The sequence below is a fragment of the Echeneis naucrates genome, chromosome 14 (genome assembly GCF_900963305.1).
Source record: "Echeneis naucrates chromosome 14, fEcheNa1.1, whole genome shotgun sequence".
NCBI lineage: Eukaryota > Metazoa > Chordata > Actinopteri > Carangiformes > Echeneidae > Echeneis > Echeneis naucrates.
Window position 1 is genome coordinate 8,671,996 of NC_042524.1, and position 17,710 is coordinate 8,689,705.

Below are 17,710 nucleotides of genomic sequence, written 5' to 3' on the forward strand. Positions count from 1 at the left end.
GTTGGCTTTTCTAAATGATGAACCTGTTATTCTACTAAACTGCATAATATTTCACCCCCTTGTGGACCACAAACCATTTGGGACGTGAATTCATTCTGAAATCCCAGTGACACAGTATTTTCCAGCAGGTTCTGTTTGTCCATCAGAGCGGTGTTTGGTTTGGACAGAGAGTACACTAATCCTATTGTGGGCTGCCCTGACATGAATGCTTGCTTGACAGTTTTATTCGTTTCAGTTCAGGCTGGGTAATGACCATGAAACGTTAAAATGGGTAGAAAGCTCTCCAATTATAAAGCAGTGGTTACACAACTGAATTCTTTAATTTCAGGATTCATTTAAGGACAGAGGTGTCTCCAATGAGTTTTGTTTAATCACTCGCTTTACTTCATTGAGTGCTTACAGGCATTTCCTACTCTAAGTGCCTGGGTGTTTCAGGGTGTTCACCTATTTCACTGACCAAAGAGCCTTTGCTAAGAGATAAGAGCCTTCATTGTTTGAGTGACCTTGCTCTGTCCAAAAGTGAATAATGCCACATTAAAAACAATGTTCACAATCCTTGACCGCCTTTATCTCACATCCAGTTGGGAATAAACGAACAGCTACCGTGTTCCAAGTAAACAGCAGTAGGAGGGCCTAGAGAGGATTGGTCTGTTTTGATTGGTGGAGACATTTCTGATAAGGAAAACAGATGGCAAAAGGAAAATTTCTGCCGTAACCTTGGCTCACAAAGTTTACATTGTTGGAAGAGACATGTGCAGAAAGAATTTGATAGTATCTTGTTACGAACTGCTGGACTTTGACTTCTGATATCCTAAATGAATGATGGGCCAATCAGTAGTCAGACTTTATTCAGCAGTTGCCAAAATCTTTTCCTTAAATGACACCTCAGTAAGGTTCATCAGTTCATCCACGATTGTTTCAAAGGCAGACTGAAAATGTATGGTTTCTCCTGGGGTTTGTCTAGGCTGTTTTATGAGTTCATTTTAATAGATAACATCTTTTCCGACAACAATCATGCTGGGAATTATTATGACTGTCCTGAAATGGGTCTAAATGACGTCATGTGGCGTGAGCAAGTTGTAATTATTCTATACAATGTAGTTCATTTGGTTTCAATACATCTTCAATATATCATAAAAAATGTCTTCCTTTAATTCATTGCCTTATTTGTAAAAACTGCCCCATACATTATTGTCACTGTAGAAGCAAATTGTTGCACGAGTGACCTTCAGTAAACTGAAATCATTTTCAGGTGTTTGCATCTCTATGGACACACATTGTACAGCAGTGGATTCAGTCCACTCTTTCTCATGGTAAAAAACAAAACAAAACAAAACAAACAAAAAACAACAACAACAAAAAAAAAACAAACCTAACTAATTATCAGACCATTTGAGCAATGAGCTGCAGCTTTAGTTTTGTTTTGGACCAAGGAGTGAGACAGTAGTCCACAGGACTGATGCTGCTGTGCATTCACTCACAAGAACCTCAGGGCTCATAAAATAATGAACTAACAGATCCATATGCAATTGTTTGCTGTTAATTGCATTCTCATTCACACACATACCTACAAACGACCTGGTGGAACTGCCTAACAACAAGCCAGAGAACCTGGCAACCATCTTGGCAAGAACCTGAGGCTTCCTGAAAGCAACATTAGCCATTTATGACCATCACAGCAACCTACCCATTCATAACAACCGAACAACTGTCAAGCAACCATTGCAAATATTATAAAATATCATGTCTCGCATGTGACTGACTGAAACAATATGGACCAGAAAACAACCACATATTCCTCCAAAGCCTTTCCAGGACTTTACCTACAAGAAACACAGAAAGTAGACTTACTTTATTTATGAAGTTATGCAGATTTAGCTCCCAATTAATCAACAAACGCTGGTCTGCCTTTTTGTATCATTATTGTTATATTATTACAAATAATGCAGCGAAAAGATGGTGGTTCAAGCTGTAGAAGCGGTACAGTCTGACACAGATGGGAGATGCTGGAGTCATACTAGCGACTTAAACTTGTATCCCATTTTGAGAAAAATTATTGTACACACCCAACTAGCATTCTGATGTGGCTCAGAAGCATCTGTTTCAATCCCAGTGGATCTCTTTTCTTGTTGTGCCAATGAACTAACTCAGCCATGCCACGAAGGGGGTCAGATTTTCATACATCGCGGTATTTTTGTAATTATTGATCGTGCATCGTGCAGAGGGCGGAATTATCGTACAATTACGGTAATTATCGAGCGTCTGGCAACGCTGGCCACGCGTGACGTAACATGTTCTCACGAGATTTCAGAGTTCGCGACCGTCGCCCTCATTTTCTCTTCCGACGTGGAGAGCCGTTAAACGGATTCATGGAGCAGGACCCGGGACAAGATTTAGGATTCAGGCTCAGGGGTATTTGTGTCCGACGGCTGTTATCTTCCGATGTAACTCCTGGTACGTGAGTAAATGTTGTATACCTACAAAGGTTTGATGATACCAATTGCTCATGCTAGCTAACTTTACCTGTTGCTAAGGCAACAGGTGCTAAAGCTAACGTTAGTCGGGATTCAAAAATAATAATAATAAAGCACCACGGCGGTTAGCTGGCTGGGTCGCTAGTATTTGTAAAGATACTAAAAATTAAAGTATATTTTGAGTGAGGAATTAGGACAATATACTTTCAAATCACCCGAATTTAATGGGAGCTTTCCCGCCGATGGTGGATGCAGAAAAGGAGAATACAGGTGTGGTCAATTAGCGGGACATGGCTGCGAATTGAATTGAATTTTTACTGAGCATGCAAGCAGACACACCTGAGAAAACGGCTGCATTCATATGCATTAGATGCACAGTGAAAAGGGAAACACTACACAGAGTTTTACAATGTCGTTCGTGCACCTTACCCACTTAACGTGGGTCTGTGTTTTGGTGCCTGGGTTGTGCTCCACCCTTTCTTTCCTCTGGCTGTCTGCCCGGTACGTGTAGAATAAAATCCGGAGCTTGAATGGAGGATTATAGCTGCAGCTGTTGAAGCAGCAGGCAGTCAAACAACAAAGTAAATAGTCAGTCTCCAAATCCAAGGCCAGCTCATCAGACTGCTGCAGTCACCCCATGAACACTCAGAGGGGTAGAGGAGGAGGCTGGTGGGGGGGAGGAGTAGTCATAACGCTTATTTCATATGAGGTAATGGTAAAATTAGATTCAAATGTTGTGGCTGTGGGTTGATATGTTGTGGTATGGGCCTATGCTAAGGCAGATGGTGGACTGAAGATGTGGTATGCAATGGGAATCCCTCTTTGGAAACACAGCCAAAGATATTGCAGCAAATCAACGAGAGATAGAGTAAGATGATGGGTATGAATGTATGAATCAAACAGGTAATTGTGCAAGGCGTATGGTTTGCTTTATTCAATGTTGCCAATACAGCTCAAAGAACTTCAAAGCATTAAGATATTTTCAAATTGACAAGTACATCAAGAATTGAATAGTGGATGTGATGTGCAATACAAGCTTCCCGCTTAACAGCCTGGACGGTATGATGATGATATTTAAATTGGATTAAAGATTTTATCATGAAATATGCACAAAATCAACTAATAACTTGTTTGACTAAAATTGCATTCCTTGTGTTTTTCTTCCTCTATAATAATACTGCTGACCAAACTGGAAGAGACTCAATGTAGTGAGTTAATTCTGCAACTAAACCACATTAAAATCTGTTATTGTTGTCATCTAATTAAGGAAGTTGACAAGATGTTACAGGAAACATGTCCTTGCCAAACATTAGGCTGGTAAACAGAATTTTCAAGTCAACTCCAGGTCACCGGTGGAGGCTGAATTTTCAAATAGTTATACTGTGCTTGTGGTTCTGCTTTTTCTTACACTTCTTACATTTTAATCAGTATTCATTATTATATATTGTCATATTCAGTATTGCTTTTCTATCTTCTACTCATTGAAGTGAGCATGTGTGTTGCTGCAGTTGTCATAGTTGTCAAATATTAATTTATTAGCGTGGCCTTTGAAATATTTTTCAAGCTCAAGATTTGAGCAGTTTGTCCAAATATGTTAAGTGCAATGGTATCAAGTTAATAAACCAAAAATATTCTGTTTAGGAACATGTGTTTTGTTGCACGTTGTTGCCACCCTGTGGTCAAAACAGTAAGTTACCAGAGATGCCGTTTTGGTGCTGTAATTAATGGGATCTTACATTTATTGCTTTTCTGAAGTTTTGGCTTGAGGTTACACTATAGTGTATTCTCACCAAGCAATTTATTAGGAACATTTGTACATTGTAGTTACTGTATCTACTTTTGAGAGCAAAGGCAGATCCGAACTGGTGCCAGTGCTGTTTCAAATGAAGACGTCAGTAAGGATGTATGCATGCAAACAGAACATCACATCATTGTTTTCCTGGAGCTGTGATAATTATTTATAATTTTACTACTTAGATGCATGATTTAATATTCAACATTTTTATTTATTGTTTCTAGCAAATCATTACTTTAACAATGTTATTGTTATTCTCCTTGCTCAGGAAGATGAACCTGTAGCTCTCATTCACTCTGGTCCTTTCTCTCATGTAATGAGAATCAAGGATGTGGTTACCTACCTTAAACAACTTGCCAGTAATAAAAAAAAAAAAAAAGTTAGTACAAAAAGTATAGATTTCATAATGTCACGATGCAACATGTGCTAAAAATATAGTAAAACCCCCACGTTAAGAAAGATTAGGGATTAGCTTGGCAAAGAATTAAAGTTAACTTCCATTTTGATGTGGGTTGGGTGCAGTTTCTCTTGTAGGTTTCATCATGGTAACATGTTGTTTACCCTCTCCCTCCCCGTTTCCTCTTGCCAAATGAAAATGGAGCCATTTAATAAAATTGCTTTAGGTGTGGGGCTACAGACATTTGACAATGAGCAAAATGGTTTGTATCTGAATTAACACATGGGAAGACACTGCACATAAATGTGTAACGCAACAAGGAAATATTTTCTTGCGATTCTGCGAGGCAGATTTATGGCTTTTTTTTTTTTTTTTTTTAAATGATGCTCAAGTTTTGTTCAGTGTCTGAGACTGCACTGGCATGAGTGGTAACAGTTGCATGTAATATTTATAGTAAACAACTATGCTGAAAGAAGAAAAATGGTGCATCAATTGCGTATTGTTTCTCGAGATCTGTATAGTTTCACTACAGGAATTTTAGTGCCATCTTGTGGTCACTACATTGCTTGATCTTTGTGCTTTTTAAGTTAGTAACTGCAAGGACAGTGTGTTTCCTCCAGATGTCACCAATGGTTAACATGAACCATTGAAAATGAAAGTACAATACAAGGCAAGGTCACATCAGTTGCATGGAAAAATTAGTTTCACCTCAGTGTTTATCTGAAAAATGCAAATGTCATCCAAACACAAGAAAAGTGTTTTGTTTTGTTTTTTTTAAGTAAGGGGGGCATTTATTATTATTATTTTTTTTTTATGACATTTAAGGGGAAAAAAAATCAGGGAGAACATTATCTCGGTTCGTGTTAGGTGGATTGGGCTCTCTTTGTATTACTTGTCACCTTAACAACGGTGTAGATGATTTCATCTTCAGAGTGACCTGAGGAAGTTAAAAACAGGTGCAAAATTGGAGATGTGTATTGAATTGATAACCTGTCACATAATGTCTTCCTTTATAACCTTGACAAAAAATGTTTCAATTATGTCATAAATTCAGAGCAGTACTGTGAATTAAACTGTGGCAACCAAACTAAAGTCAGCTCCTTAGAAGGACAGAAGATGATATTGGAGAATATTTTTCACTTACCCACATTAACAGTTGTTGGTCTTAATTTCTTATAAAGAATTTTTGTTCCGAGACACAAAGGCACGAGAAGGACAAGTGTGACAACAACAGCTGTCACTGTCAACGCCTCAATGGAGATGGAAGAGGCATAACCTATGAAACATAAATATCAAAGCAAATTGTCATTTCAAGTTTATGCCAGATCTATGACATACAAGTATATCCATTATAGCGGTGGATAAAATAGAATTTCATGACATTCCAGGTAGTTACTAAGGCTGCATTGTACAACACAAGAATTCAATGTTAATTTGAAACATTTACCTGTGAAATGGAATGTAAAAACAACTGTTCCTAAAATACTGTACCTTCACAGCTTTCAAGCTGGATAACCTTTTTATCACTGCTGACTTTGTTTTGAACATTACACTTCAAGCTTCCTGTCAACTGCCCATGTAAGCTGATGGTAAGATTTGAAACACTTGGTTTGTCTTGTTCAGCTCTGCATGGTGGTGACTGTGTATTTGTGCTTGGGGCCAGGCTGGTATTTATTAGAAACTGATTGTCCAAAGTCAGAATGAACTCGACTCCATCTCCCTTGGTGAAGCAAGTGACCTTCATTTTTTCTGGTGTCAAACAAATCTGAGAGACAGTTGGCTCAGACACTGGAGCTGGAAGAGAAACACATATGTCCGAAGTGCAGGATTTTAAACAAAGTTCCACTGCAACACCAACTGTGATATATTTTTTTTTTAGTATGTCAATCTATTCAGAAGTTTTTTTCAGACTTAAAACTGTAAGACTTTTTTTTTTATTATTATTATTATTATTATTTTTAATTTATTAGAATGCAACTTAAAGGATTTGATTTACTGGAAATTACATGTTTCTGGAGTATGTGTTTGTGTTTATTCAAACCCCATACTGCCAACACACCAAGACTAATTTACATCATCATTGTATAATGTTAGCCCAACATAGTTCAGAGGTAGAGGATAATGAAAAAATCCATGATGACCAGTTAAATAACTCTACACTGGCATCAGGTTGATTGACTAACCAGCATGCTTAAACAAATGCATCAAATAACAAATTTTCTCTCCAATTACTCAGTTCAACTTATCATCCTAAGACATCACATGGCTTGTCTCTCAAAGCTGTGTTGTATACTAAAGGGGAGAAATGCACAATCACAAGCACATACAATACTTTCAGCGTGTCCAAATATCTGACTGGTACTGTATAATTTTGTGACGTTTGATCAAATGCCAATACAAAAAACAGCGGCAAATGTTTTTTTTTTTTTTTTTTTTTTTTCTCCTCACAAAAACAATGACAAAATTTTAACCCACCTTGTATTTCTAGATGAACAATAACTTTTTTCACCAAAATACCATCATTTTTAAATTCTTCCAACAGGTAATCTCCTGACTGTTTGCTTTCTGCATTGCCAAGGTTCAGTATTCCACTGGAGCTTTCATATTGATTCACAAAGTCATCATTCTTCATGGTTACATTCTGATTTTTGACTTTTAAAATCAGATATTTGTTGTCCTTTTTCAACTGAAATAGTTTTTCTGCTGCATTTGGCAGACGAAAAATCAACGGCTGCCCCATTGCTCCAAAACATGGCTGACTGCCATTAAGATCAGAGAAACTGCATTCAACAGACTCTACAAGAAGCAAGAAAACAATGAAATGATATATGAAACCATTTCAACTTTTTATCATACTATTATATTTTGATAACATTGCAATCTATGTGTGGAAGTTAAATTGAGCAGTTGCTAAAACGGCCATACGTGTTTCATTATATCATTTTTGTAATTAATTCAAATTTTACAGTAAAATTTACCTTTTCCCAGAGCAGCTGTTGTCAGAGCAATGAGGATTATGTAGATGGCAATCATTGTCTGTTGTGACACAAATCAAGATTATTTCAATGTTATATAAAAGACTACAATTAAAGTATATTGTTTCTTTGAAGAATAGAAAATGTATATATTTATTTACTGCAAAAACTTGAGCAATTAAGCTTCAGCATTGTAAATAATTAATAATAAAAAAAATTATATTTTTCAAAAGGAAATAGTTTTTAGCCTCAGATTTAATGAAGTTCACATATATATAAAAGATAATGACCAAAAAAAGTCTGGGCACTCACTTAAATCTACTTCAGATTGAAACCTATCACTCACCACATTCAGAAAGGTTGGTTGCCTCCTTAGCTGTTTAAGCCTGACCTGTAAAGTTTAAACTGGCATGTGACTGGTTCATGTGCTTGTCTTTTTGTCATCTCAATCAAGGAAGCAGTTATTGTATTGTCGCCCACCATTTCAAAGTGTGCAAAGAACCAATATTATGAATAACTTACATATCACAATAGTATGTTCTGTATTGATGTATACCTTTATTCAATACATTAATACATTTAATCAATGGTCAAGTACCATAAAATTTGATTGTCATAAACTCATCTTCTTTACGCATTGGTTTAATATAAAGGATATACCACACAATATTTTTAGGGTTTAAGTTAGCTTCAAAAGAATCATCCTGTAAACTAAGTAATTATGGCCCCTAGTCTTTGCTTGTAGTGAGGATGCAGCAATATTTTCCAATTATGACACATTTCAGACTTTTGTCTGTTCTTAATGCCAATGGCAAAAGAAAATGTAGTGTTTGATTTGAGGTGTATACAATGGAGTGTGTGTCAACATTTTATGAGACTGATGCACTTTAAGTATTGTAGTTATATATTTTATTATTTTAGTGCATGTATGTGACCATCACCAGCCTTACCTGGAAGCTAGTTTGTTGATCTTTATTCAGTGACATGACCTTTGTGTGGCAAGGAGGACAATGCTATACCTCAGTGAATATCGGGGGTGCTTTTCCTGCCACCTCACTCAGGAATATTGAAGTCCAGAGGATTTCTGTGTAGATCTTTAGAGAGATCGGAGTTCAGTTAAGTGGAGGTGTCGCAACAGAAAATTGTGTCAAAGATAGAGTGCATACTGATGGAATAAAAGAACAGCTTCATCAATTCCTCATGACGTGACCTCACTTAAGCTGGCAAGTGCAACCATACATGCAAATGGGCATTCCCTAAATATGAGTGACATCAATAGCTGGCGCTGGTGAATTTCAAATTGCCAGGAAACCTTCTACAAGGACCTGACTAATTATATCATCAGGATCAGAAATAATTATTTCATCCCCAGGGGTAATTTGGTCCATTACAGTTGGTCCTATTCTCCACCTGGACTTTTCCAGGTGGAGAATAGGACCAACTGTAATGGACCAGGTTTCTATTAATGAGACAGAACGTATCCTGTCAGTAAGTACTTTTGCCCATTTTTCCAGAACACTTAGAATCTCTGATGTCTGTTGTTAAATGTTAATAGATTCTTTCAGCATATGGGAAACTGCCAAAGGAGCGGATTCAGCAACTTCCGGTGACAGCATGTGTCCAATTACCGTAATGACCCTATATTAGCCATGAAGCACAACCTCTCCGTTTTTAGAAACCACTGGAATTGCTCTGGTAGAGCAAACATTTGCGAACTTATGGTAATTCGAAGTGCGGTGGCTGCAAGTGACAAACTCCAGTTTTATTTTTCAAATTCAGATTTAGTATTTTTCTAATCTCCTGCCTTTTTATATTGTATCCTAAAGCCGTAGTTGTACATTTATTATATAGTCATTGCTTTGTAATTTCATGACAAATGATGAAAAAAAAAAAAAAAAAAAAAAAAAGACTAGTGAATCAAAGATCCTTTGACAAGATTTTTTTTTTTTTTCCCAATGGTCAACACACAGATGGATATTGATGGGTGTCATCTGCCTTTTACAGAAATAAGCACAAAGCATAAGCATCTGCGATGTGATGATGTAAACATGAATGCATTATGAAAAGTATAGATGTTGGGTTGGAATTAAAATAAAAATGCTACTATTTTGCAAGGATGTGTCCTTGTTAAGGTAAATGACACCTCTGTACAGCTAATTAACTCTGTATGTATAATGGGAAGCCTATTCTGCACTGTTTAGCCCTCAAAACACTTAAAGTGCTGTTGGTTTGCAGGCCTGACTATAATTACACTTTTAGATGTGTGTCGGTTTGAAACCACACAAAGGTTTCTATTTGACTGTGAGGATGAGTTGAACGAAAACAGACACAGGAAACAGACACAGGAGAGATGGAGACATGCTGTGGTAAACTGATGCCTTGTTGTAAAGTTAATACAGCAATGTTTAACAAATCAAACTTTAGTATTGAACTTGACATGTTTCCTGTTGTATGTTATTGTATGTTATTAGCTCTAAAATCCTAACATTTCATTTGCATGATTCAAAACATTGACCACCAGCTTGGTGGTGAAATCTTAATAAAACGAAAAAGGTGGCTCTAGTGGTTGAGTGGTCAGAGTGCACGGAAATGCAGCGTTCCCCGTTCATATATGATTGGGGACCTTTTACTGCATATCGTTTCTCCTTCCCCGTTTCCTGCCTGCCAAACACTAACTAAAGTGGAGCCATATTATAATAATAATTAATGTGCTATTGCTATACAGACACTCCATGACGAAATGCACTCCAAGCAGAATAGATTTTATGTTTTATCACATGGAAAAGCACTGTGCAGCAGTGTGTCATGCAATGAGACAAGATTTTCTTTTTATTCTGTTATACTTCTTAAAGATGCTCAAGTTGAATCAATGCAATGCATTGCCAGCCCGGAGATGTAGCTCAGTGTTTGAGCTACATGCTTAGCATTGGGGTTGGTTTGCAAACCAGCAGTAAGCTTTCGCCAGTCCGAGGGTTGCAGCAGGAAGGGCGTAAAGGAACGGTGTAAAAACTGTAGCCACATCATGTCTCACAGCTGACTTGCTTTGACAACCCCATATAAGAGAAAAGCTAAAGGGGGATTGCAAGCGCAAAACGTACTACATGATGTTGTGGTGCAGTCCAAATGTTTTGCAGTTTAATTTAAAAACAAATTTTATATAATTTTTTCCCTTCACTATGTTGCCAAGTGCTTGCTCATTGGAGTGCTTTAAATAATTCTATGAAGTGTTTAGACTTGCTCTGTATGTAAAGGCCTTGAAAGTAACTTTTGATTTGGTGTTATGCTGGCACCTGTGTTCTTACAAGCCAGTGGTGCTACTGAAATGTCGGTCATTTGTATTTGTCTCCTCATGGGAGAGATTGTTGTGGAGATAAGAGAAACTACTGCATATGCATATAGTGTACATACAAAAGCACATGCAAACCAATAGTCAATAAATACATTCAATAAACCTGCTAACAAATAATGAAGGAATGAATGGACTTCATCATGAACCTACTGGACTGGCATGATATTGAGTGGTAATGGTGAAGTATATCATACAAAGGCTTTATGTTTTGCTTAACGTTTTTCTAATCTACTGCCTTTTATATTCCAGTTTCTTAATCAGATATTTTATTGCTCTCAGCACATTAGTTTGTTGTGGCTATGTGAAAATAGCCACTGCTGACAATTGTACCCAACAAATCACTTGTTTGAGAATATTGCTATTTGTTCAGCTGTCCTTGTTCTCTACGAGTTTTTCTGAGGGTGACTGAGGTTTCATTTCGTTCAACAGTGAATATCTCTTCAGCGTCTGTCAAAGATGCAAGAAATCATTTCTGCAAAAACTACAAGGCAATATTTTCCTGCTGCTTTTTGTACAATACAGCCAAAGGTTTTATTTAGAAGCCATATACTACATGTTACTCTGAAACATCACTTGTATTGTTTTCTCATAAGGAATGGGGCTGCAGTAAATGCAGATAGACATAACTCAGATGCTTGATGTGTGTATGCTTGACATAATTTTGACATAAGTGTTTTTCTAATTCTGCTGGTGAAGTCATATAGATCATTACCTTAGCTTGTAACGTGTACAAAGATAAGTGTGTGAAAGAAATTGACTAGGGTTGGACAATAAGTGGTTGATTTGAGTTTTTTAGTTTAGGAAAGTTTGTTTTTTGAATGACAGTCAGTTTTCTCTCTAATTTCTACTGCTGATCCTGCTGGGCTCCTGTAGTTCTGAGGTTCTGAGGCTGAGGTAGTTGTTACCTGATGTGATTCTCAGAAGCGCCCTAAGTCCTAACACCCACGAACATGTGAATGGGTTGAATCTGAGCACATTTTCAGCCTTTGATCTTCTGTAAGAACAGTTGGTCTCAAACAGGGACAACATATTAATTCAGTTTTCAAAGCAACGGTGAAGCAATGATGGACTTCATTCTGTCGTGTTCTTATTCTGTATCTTAACAACTTTGTCTTGGTCCTGTCACTTTAAACTTGACTTTTAAAAAGAAACCCACCACAGTTAGAATGTAGTAAGTTCTCTTTCATCCATTGAGTTAAATAAAAGCTTGCCTGTTAATAATTCTCTCTTTGTCTGGTGGAAAGAAAGCATCATGCTATATATTAACTGTTCATACCATACCATAGCAGATTGCTTTCCTGAAATCTACTCACAAAATGCAACTAGTTATTGCATGTTAAAGAAATTTATGTTTTGTTTGTTTTTTTTTTTTGTTGTTGTTTTTTGATGAACTACAAACCTTTAAATTTATGAAACACACACACCTTAGATATACAATAATAGCACTACAAGTGAGTGGAATGCCATTTTGATTTCAATTTTATCTTTGTAGTCCTGACTATACCCATGTTACAGATGTTCTCTGACATCAGGCTCTGTGTTGTTTTCAGCTTTGCTCATGAAATTGTAAATCACAACATCCAGTTCTGCAGTCAGTTTGTTTCTAACAGCACTCTTAAATCTCTTGTACATTTCCGTTCTCCTTCCATTTGTTGCTTGTTTTTCTTTCAGTGTTGACAGAAATTACCGCCACTGATTTTACTGGGGCGTCATTTACCTTGCAACTATAACCTATAAGTGAATAACAAAAAGAATTTCAGGAACGGGGAAAATGAAGCGGTAAATCAGTGTCATAATGCCAAGAACAGAGAGTTGTTTCTTATCATAGTTGCTGAAATATTTACCTCTCCCTTGCCCGCACCAAAGGGTCACCCTAGTGATGAGATTATCCAAGGGCTGCAGTGAGGTCATCCAAAGAGGAAGGAAGTCCCAGTTCTGTAGTCTTAATGGCAAACAGTCAGGTCTCCTTGCCTGGAGCATATTTAAAGCAACAACAGCCATCATTCCTATAATGACTGGCACGCCGATCCCAGTCATCACCTTCCAGCCAGCCATTGAGAGGGCAAATGCAAGTGATGGGAGTAGCAGAAAGCAGACGAGGAGGTACAAAACAGCGAACCAGCGGTACCTGTACATGTGTGAATTATGTTTATTTTGGTCTGCCGACATCCCTTTTGGCCATTACTCAAAGTTGAGATTCAGAACCATGATATATGGCCATATATCCTGTGGCTTGACCGAAGACACCAGTTTTAATTAAAGATAAAAGTTTCTTGTTTTTTAAATGAAATATTTAGATTTTTAATTATTTAGGTGTGTGTGCGCGTGTGCGTGCGTGCAAACAAAGTAGTGCTTCTCATACCTTGCAGTGCAGTTGCCAAGGGCGCAGGCCATACGTATGGGCAATCGAGTGGTGGGTATGGGATACCATAGCAAGATACCAAGGAGGTTAAAGAAAAAATGGCATAAAGCCACCTGAAACAAACATGAGTGACAATAAACAATCCTTGCAACAGGAAAATCGACAATTATACAATTCAAACTATAGATGAGGTGGAATAGATATAAAAAAAAAAGAAAAAGAAAAAAGAAAAGGAAGTGAGAGAAGGTGTGAGAAGGAAGCTGCAGCAGTGTTATAATGGTCTTTATACTGTCATGCTTTACACCACTTTACACCATAGACAACAGGAAACAAGCATGCAGTTTCCAATTCTATCTGTGAACACATTTCACAAAAAAAAAGAAAATCAAAACATCTTCATCTTAAATTGCCCACAGATGTCATTGATACTTTCCAGTACACTTTCCACTCTTTCCAGTATTATATGAAACGTTACCAATAATGTGTAGGAAGAAAATGGCGGAAGGAACAAAATAAAAAAAAAAAAAAGAAAAAAGGCTTAACAGTGAGTAAGGGTAACAGGCTGCCACTGGTGCAGCTCCATCTTAAGAATGTAGCACACTAATTGGAGCTAAATACTTGACTAAGTGAAGATCAGGTTGTTTCTAATTGGTTGTGTGTCAAGGGTGTTTCAAGAAATATGGAAAGATTGGCAAAGAAAGACCAGAGCTGTTGGGTTTGACAGTTTATTTGATGTGAAGTTTTGTTTTTTGTTTTTTTTTTTTTTTGAGCTTGAATGTTTCAGCACATTGGCAGGAGATAGAGAGGATTGTTTTGGAAAACGGACATATTAATCATAGGAGACTCTTTGAAAAGGTTTTTTGTCAGATGTGCGTGTCATATGTGCATTTGCTTACCTGTGTGGCAGCTGCAAGCTTATCTCCTGGACTAGCAAGGGCTGCAAGTGTGGCTGTTGTAGTGGTTCCAAGGTTGGAGCCCAGAGTTAAAGCGTAGGCCCTTTCAATACTGATTACACCAATCCCTGAGAGTTCATAGTTAGATAAGCAACAGGTGCCAAAGAAGGTGGAAGGTCAGTTTTAATTTACTTTTAATTTACTCAATGCAAATAAGACACTTGGAGGAAATGAAGATGTGTAAAATTTTTCTTAAAGATATATTTGGAACTGAACAACTAGACTCATGAGCATGCAAATAAGGTTAGCCATCACATGGCAAGTCTTGTTAATGCTGAACTGTAAAAACAGTGAGAAGGTAGTAAATTAACTTTTGAAGTAGATTTGCTAGTAGATGTTGCTACCATTGAAGTTGCAAATTGATTATTTTATTTTTATCTTTATTGACAAATAATTCTTTGCAGTTACAGTAACTTATGAAACCACAATTAGTAAATCTGTCTTAAGTTCTGTTTTGGTTTTTTTGGTTTTCTTAGAATAATAATCACTTGTTATATTTGTAATTAAATTCTGTATTTCTTTTCATACCTTGAAGATTGTTATTTGTGTGCCGATTACCTATTAGAGGAGTAATAGCAGAGGTGAAGACAGAACTACTTTGAACCAAAAATGTCATGCATGCGCCCACAAGTAGAGCTAGGTAACCTGTGAGCCAGGTAAAAGGGTAGGGGAAATCTGAGGACATGACAAGACAGGAGAGAAGGTGTCACATCAGTTATATAAACATTATCATTTCAGACAATTTCCATGGAAGGAAAAGTTAAGCTACAAGTTTGGTTGTAATAACTTTATGAATATTGATGACATTAATATATTACCTGTGTTAATGACTTTATTAATAACACTGGCCAACTGTCCCCTTAACAGGGAGTTGAGGAGTTTAACTAGCAGTATCAAACAGCTGCATAGCACCAACAGGGAGCAAGCCAGCAGGATCAGACCTATGGCCAAATCTGACAAAGCACAGTCCACAAAGATATGCCTACCTGAGGCGGGACACAAAAATATATAATAAAGCTCTGACGCAGAGAACCAGAACTGTTTGCACAAGAACTACAATTTAACTAACAAGATGTAAATGAAAGGGAAGAATGTAGCTGTTCTCTGGGAACAGCTGACAGAAATGGAAAATAATCATATCTTTGTACTTGCAGTACATGATGATTGTTGGACAAGTCAAATCCAGTTTAAAAAAAAAAAAAAACTTGAAAATTGAAAAATTGCATACATTTCTGTGTATAGTGTGAAAAGTTGTGTGTTCCCCAGGTTGTTTCATTGTCCTGTCAGCAATGATAAACAGAGAAAAAACTGAGGCAAAGAACATTCAGAACTTTCAGTTTTACACATTCAATATATGAGCAACATTACATTCTAGTGGAGCTAGATTGATTTGACTAACCTGAGTTAGTTCTCTTTAATATACAGGACTTGTCAAAACTGGTAAACAAATATGTCTCCTGAGGCAATAGGACGTGAGAAGCATCAGCTTTTACATTAATAAGGGAAACTTCAATACCTTGATTTGACACCACTGCTTGACCAGACTGTTGTTCCTCACACTCTGGTCACCCATTGCGATTGCTGTAATGACTGACTGATCCAACTGCAAATTAACAACCATTTTTTTACATTTATTATTGTTATCCTGTTGTATTTTTTGTAATCCAAAAACTATAAAATAAACTTTTGTATCCCTTAGATTTGCACGATATAGCAGTGAAAATTTGACTTAAAGGGCCTTTTTTCTAAATTTTCTGTTAAGGTTTATTGTTTGAAAGCAGTCTCTCTCTGCCTTCTCACATTACTTTCAATCTTATGTCTGTATGCATGTTTGTTTCATTTATTCCAGCTGTCTGTGGTTAAACAGACAGTCTGTTCTGTCTCCCTGTACTTATTGGCTTTGCTTATCTTTCTGCATTTGATAAATGACAAGAAAAATACCTGGATAATCATTTGAGTAAGAGGCTCAGTGAGGACTTTAAGAAGTTGAGGGGCTTCTCCAGTGCTGAGTTGCAGTATATCAACTACAGTCTTTGACAGATTCTTCAATAGACCACTAGCAGCCTCAAGAGGGAGAAGTACCAACACTGACAACCAGTTAAAACAGTCATGAACCGTAGCCCCTGCAAATGCCCTGAAATAAACACAAAGCCAGATATTGTTTGTAAATAACGACATTCTCTTTCTCTCCCTCTCTCTCTCTCACACACACACAGCTGTACCTTTCAAACTCTTCTCTTTCCCCTGCCTGCATGAGTGCAACAATGGTATTGGTGACTGATGTCCCAATGTTGGAGCCCATGATGATAGGAATGGCTGACTGAACATCTAGTACTACACAAAGAGACAATTAGACATATTCAGTTGACTGGTGCAGGTGTCAAGACGGTTGTCTATTGTATATGAACTACAAGATTTTAGTACAGTTGTTAAAACATTTTAACTCACAGCCAGAGGAGACGAGGCTAACTATTATGGATGTAGAAGTGGATGAGCTCTGGACTAACACAGTCACCAGTAGCCCCACCACCAGCCCTGCCACTGGGTTCGACAGGATAGCATTTTCCTGGAAAATATCCCCTGCTACCCTGCCTGCAAGTGAGATACAAGCCTGTTAAACTTCTAAATCAAGCTGGGCAGACAATATATTGTAAGAGTGACAATGAGTGACAGTATTTACCTCCAGATAGTTGAAATGCAGAGCTTAGAACATCAAGGGAGCAAACAAAGAAGTACAGAAGCACAAAGAGGAGAGGGACTTTGCAAAGAACAGAGGCAACTGATTTTGGCTGCATTTCCATAGTTCAGCTCTGGAAGGGGTCAAATATGGATAATTGAAGCATAATTTAAAGAGTTTAGTGGTAGTAATTGTAGTTGTAAATGAAGTGATGGTGATTAAAATTCCTGTAGTTGTCTTATGTAATGATTTAATATTGCTAATACAGACAACAATAACATGACTACTTTAAATCATTGTCCTGTGTATCAATGTAACAACAACCAAAGAAAAATCCGTATCATTTAATTCTGCTTTATCATATAGATTATCTTAACATACCTTGGATTTTGATGAAATAGTTTGATTCCCTCATAAAATGATGAATGACTTAAATTGCAGCTGGCAGTCAGAAGCAAGAAAACTCATAAAACAGAAAATGAAAACTTGGACATGAGAGGATGACGGAGGAAAGCGACATGGCAAACGTTGACAGGGAGGTGTTGCTGTGTAGTGTAGGGTGACTCTCAATATATCATGGATGACTGATTCTTTAATGGGAAGCCAAGAGTTTCATTCCTTTTTTCTTTTTTTTTTTTTCTCCAATCCCTATTTGTGATATTTGCTTTTAATTCTCACTCATTATTATAGCCATGAAGAAGCTAAAAGATAAGCTTTTATTTCCACTT

General features: G+C 37.2%; 1 protein-coding gene and 1 long non-coding RNA gene across 2 annotated transcripts; both read right to left on the bottom strand.

Annotated features, from left to right (window-relative positions):
• Positions 1-7,203: 7,203 nt before the first annotated feature.
• On the bottom strand, positions 7,204-8,027 carry LOC115054766 (uncharacterized). The gene is made up of 3 exons (XR_003841626.1): positions 7,988-8,027; positions 7,645-7,702; positions 7,204-7,462 (listed from the first exon to the last, which is right to left on the bottom strand). It is a non-coding gene; the product is annotated as an uncharacterized LOC115054766 (long non-coding RNA).
• A 3,800-nt stretch (positions 8,028-11,827) lies between these two features.
• LOC115054535 (sodium-dependent phosphate transport protein 2A-like) lies at positions 11,828-17,500 on the bottom strand. The gene is made up of 13 exons (XM_029519793.1): positions 17,364-17,500; positions 16,986-17,115; positions 16,754-16,897; positions 16,528-16,639; positions 16,247-16,439; positions 15,822-15,908; positions 15,534-15,585; positions 15,124-15,291; positions 14,864-14,980; positions 14,249-14,373; positions 13,353-13,465; positions 12,835-13,118; positions 11,828-11,925 (listed from the first exon to the last, which is right to left on the bottom strand). The coding sequence occupies exons 2-13, from the start codon at positions 17,104-17,106 to the stop codon at positions 11,828-11,830; spliced, it is 1,614 nt and encodes a 537-aa protein (XP_029375653.1). The 5' UTR covers positions 17,107-17,115; positions 17,364-17,500.
• Positions 17,501-17,710: the final 210 nt, after the last annotated feature.

What these genes read in the sequence shown, in the direction of transcription:
- LOC115054535 (XM_029519793.1), bottom strand. Translation starts at nt 17,106, where the DNA reads ATGGAAATGCAGCCAAAATCAGTTGCCTCTGTTCTTTGCAAAGTCCCT. An exon ending in GAAAGAGAAGAGTTTGAAAG is followed by an intron (nt 16,440 to 16,527) that starts GTACAGCTGTGT and finishes TGTTTATTTCAG; the next exon opens with GGCATTTGCAGGGGCTACGG. An exon ending in CTTGGCAACTGCACTGCAAG is followed by an intron (nt 13,119 to 13,352) that starts GTATGAGAAGCA and finishes ACACATGTACAG; the next exon opens with GTACCGCTGGTTCGCTGTTT.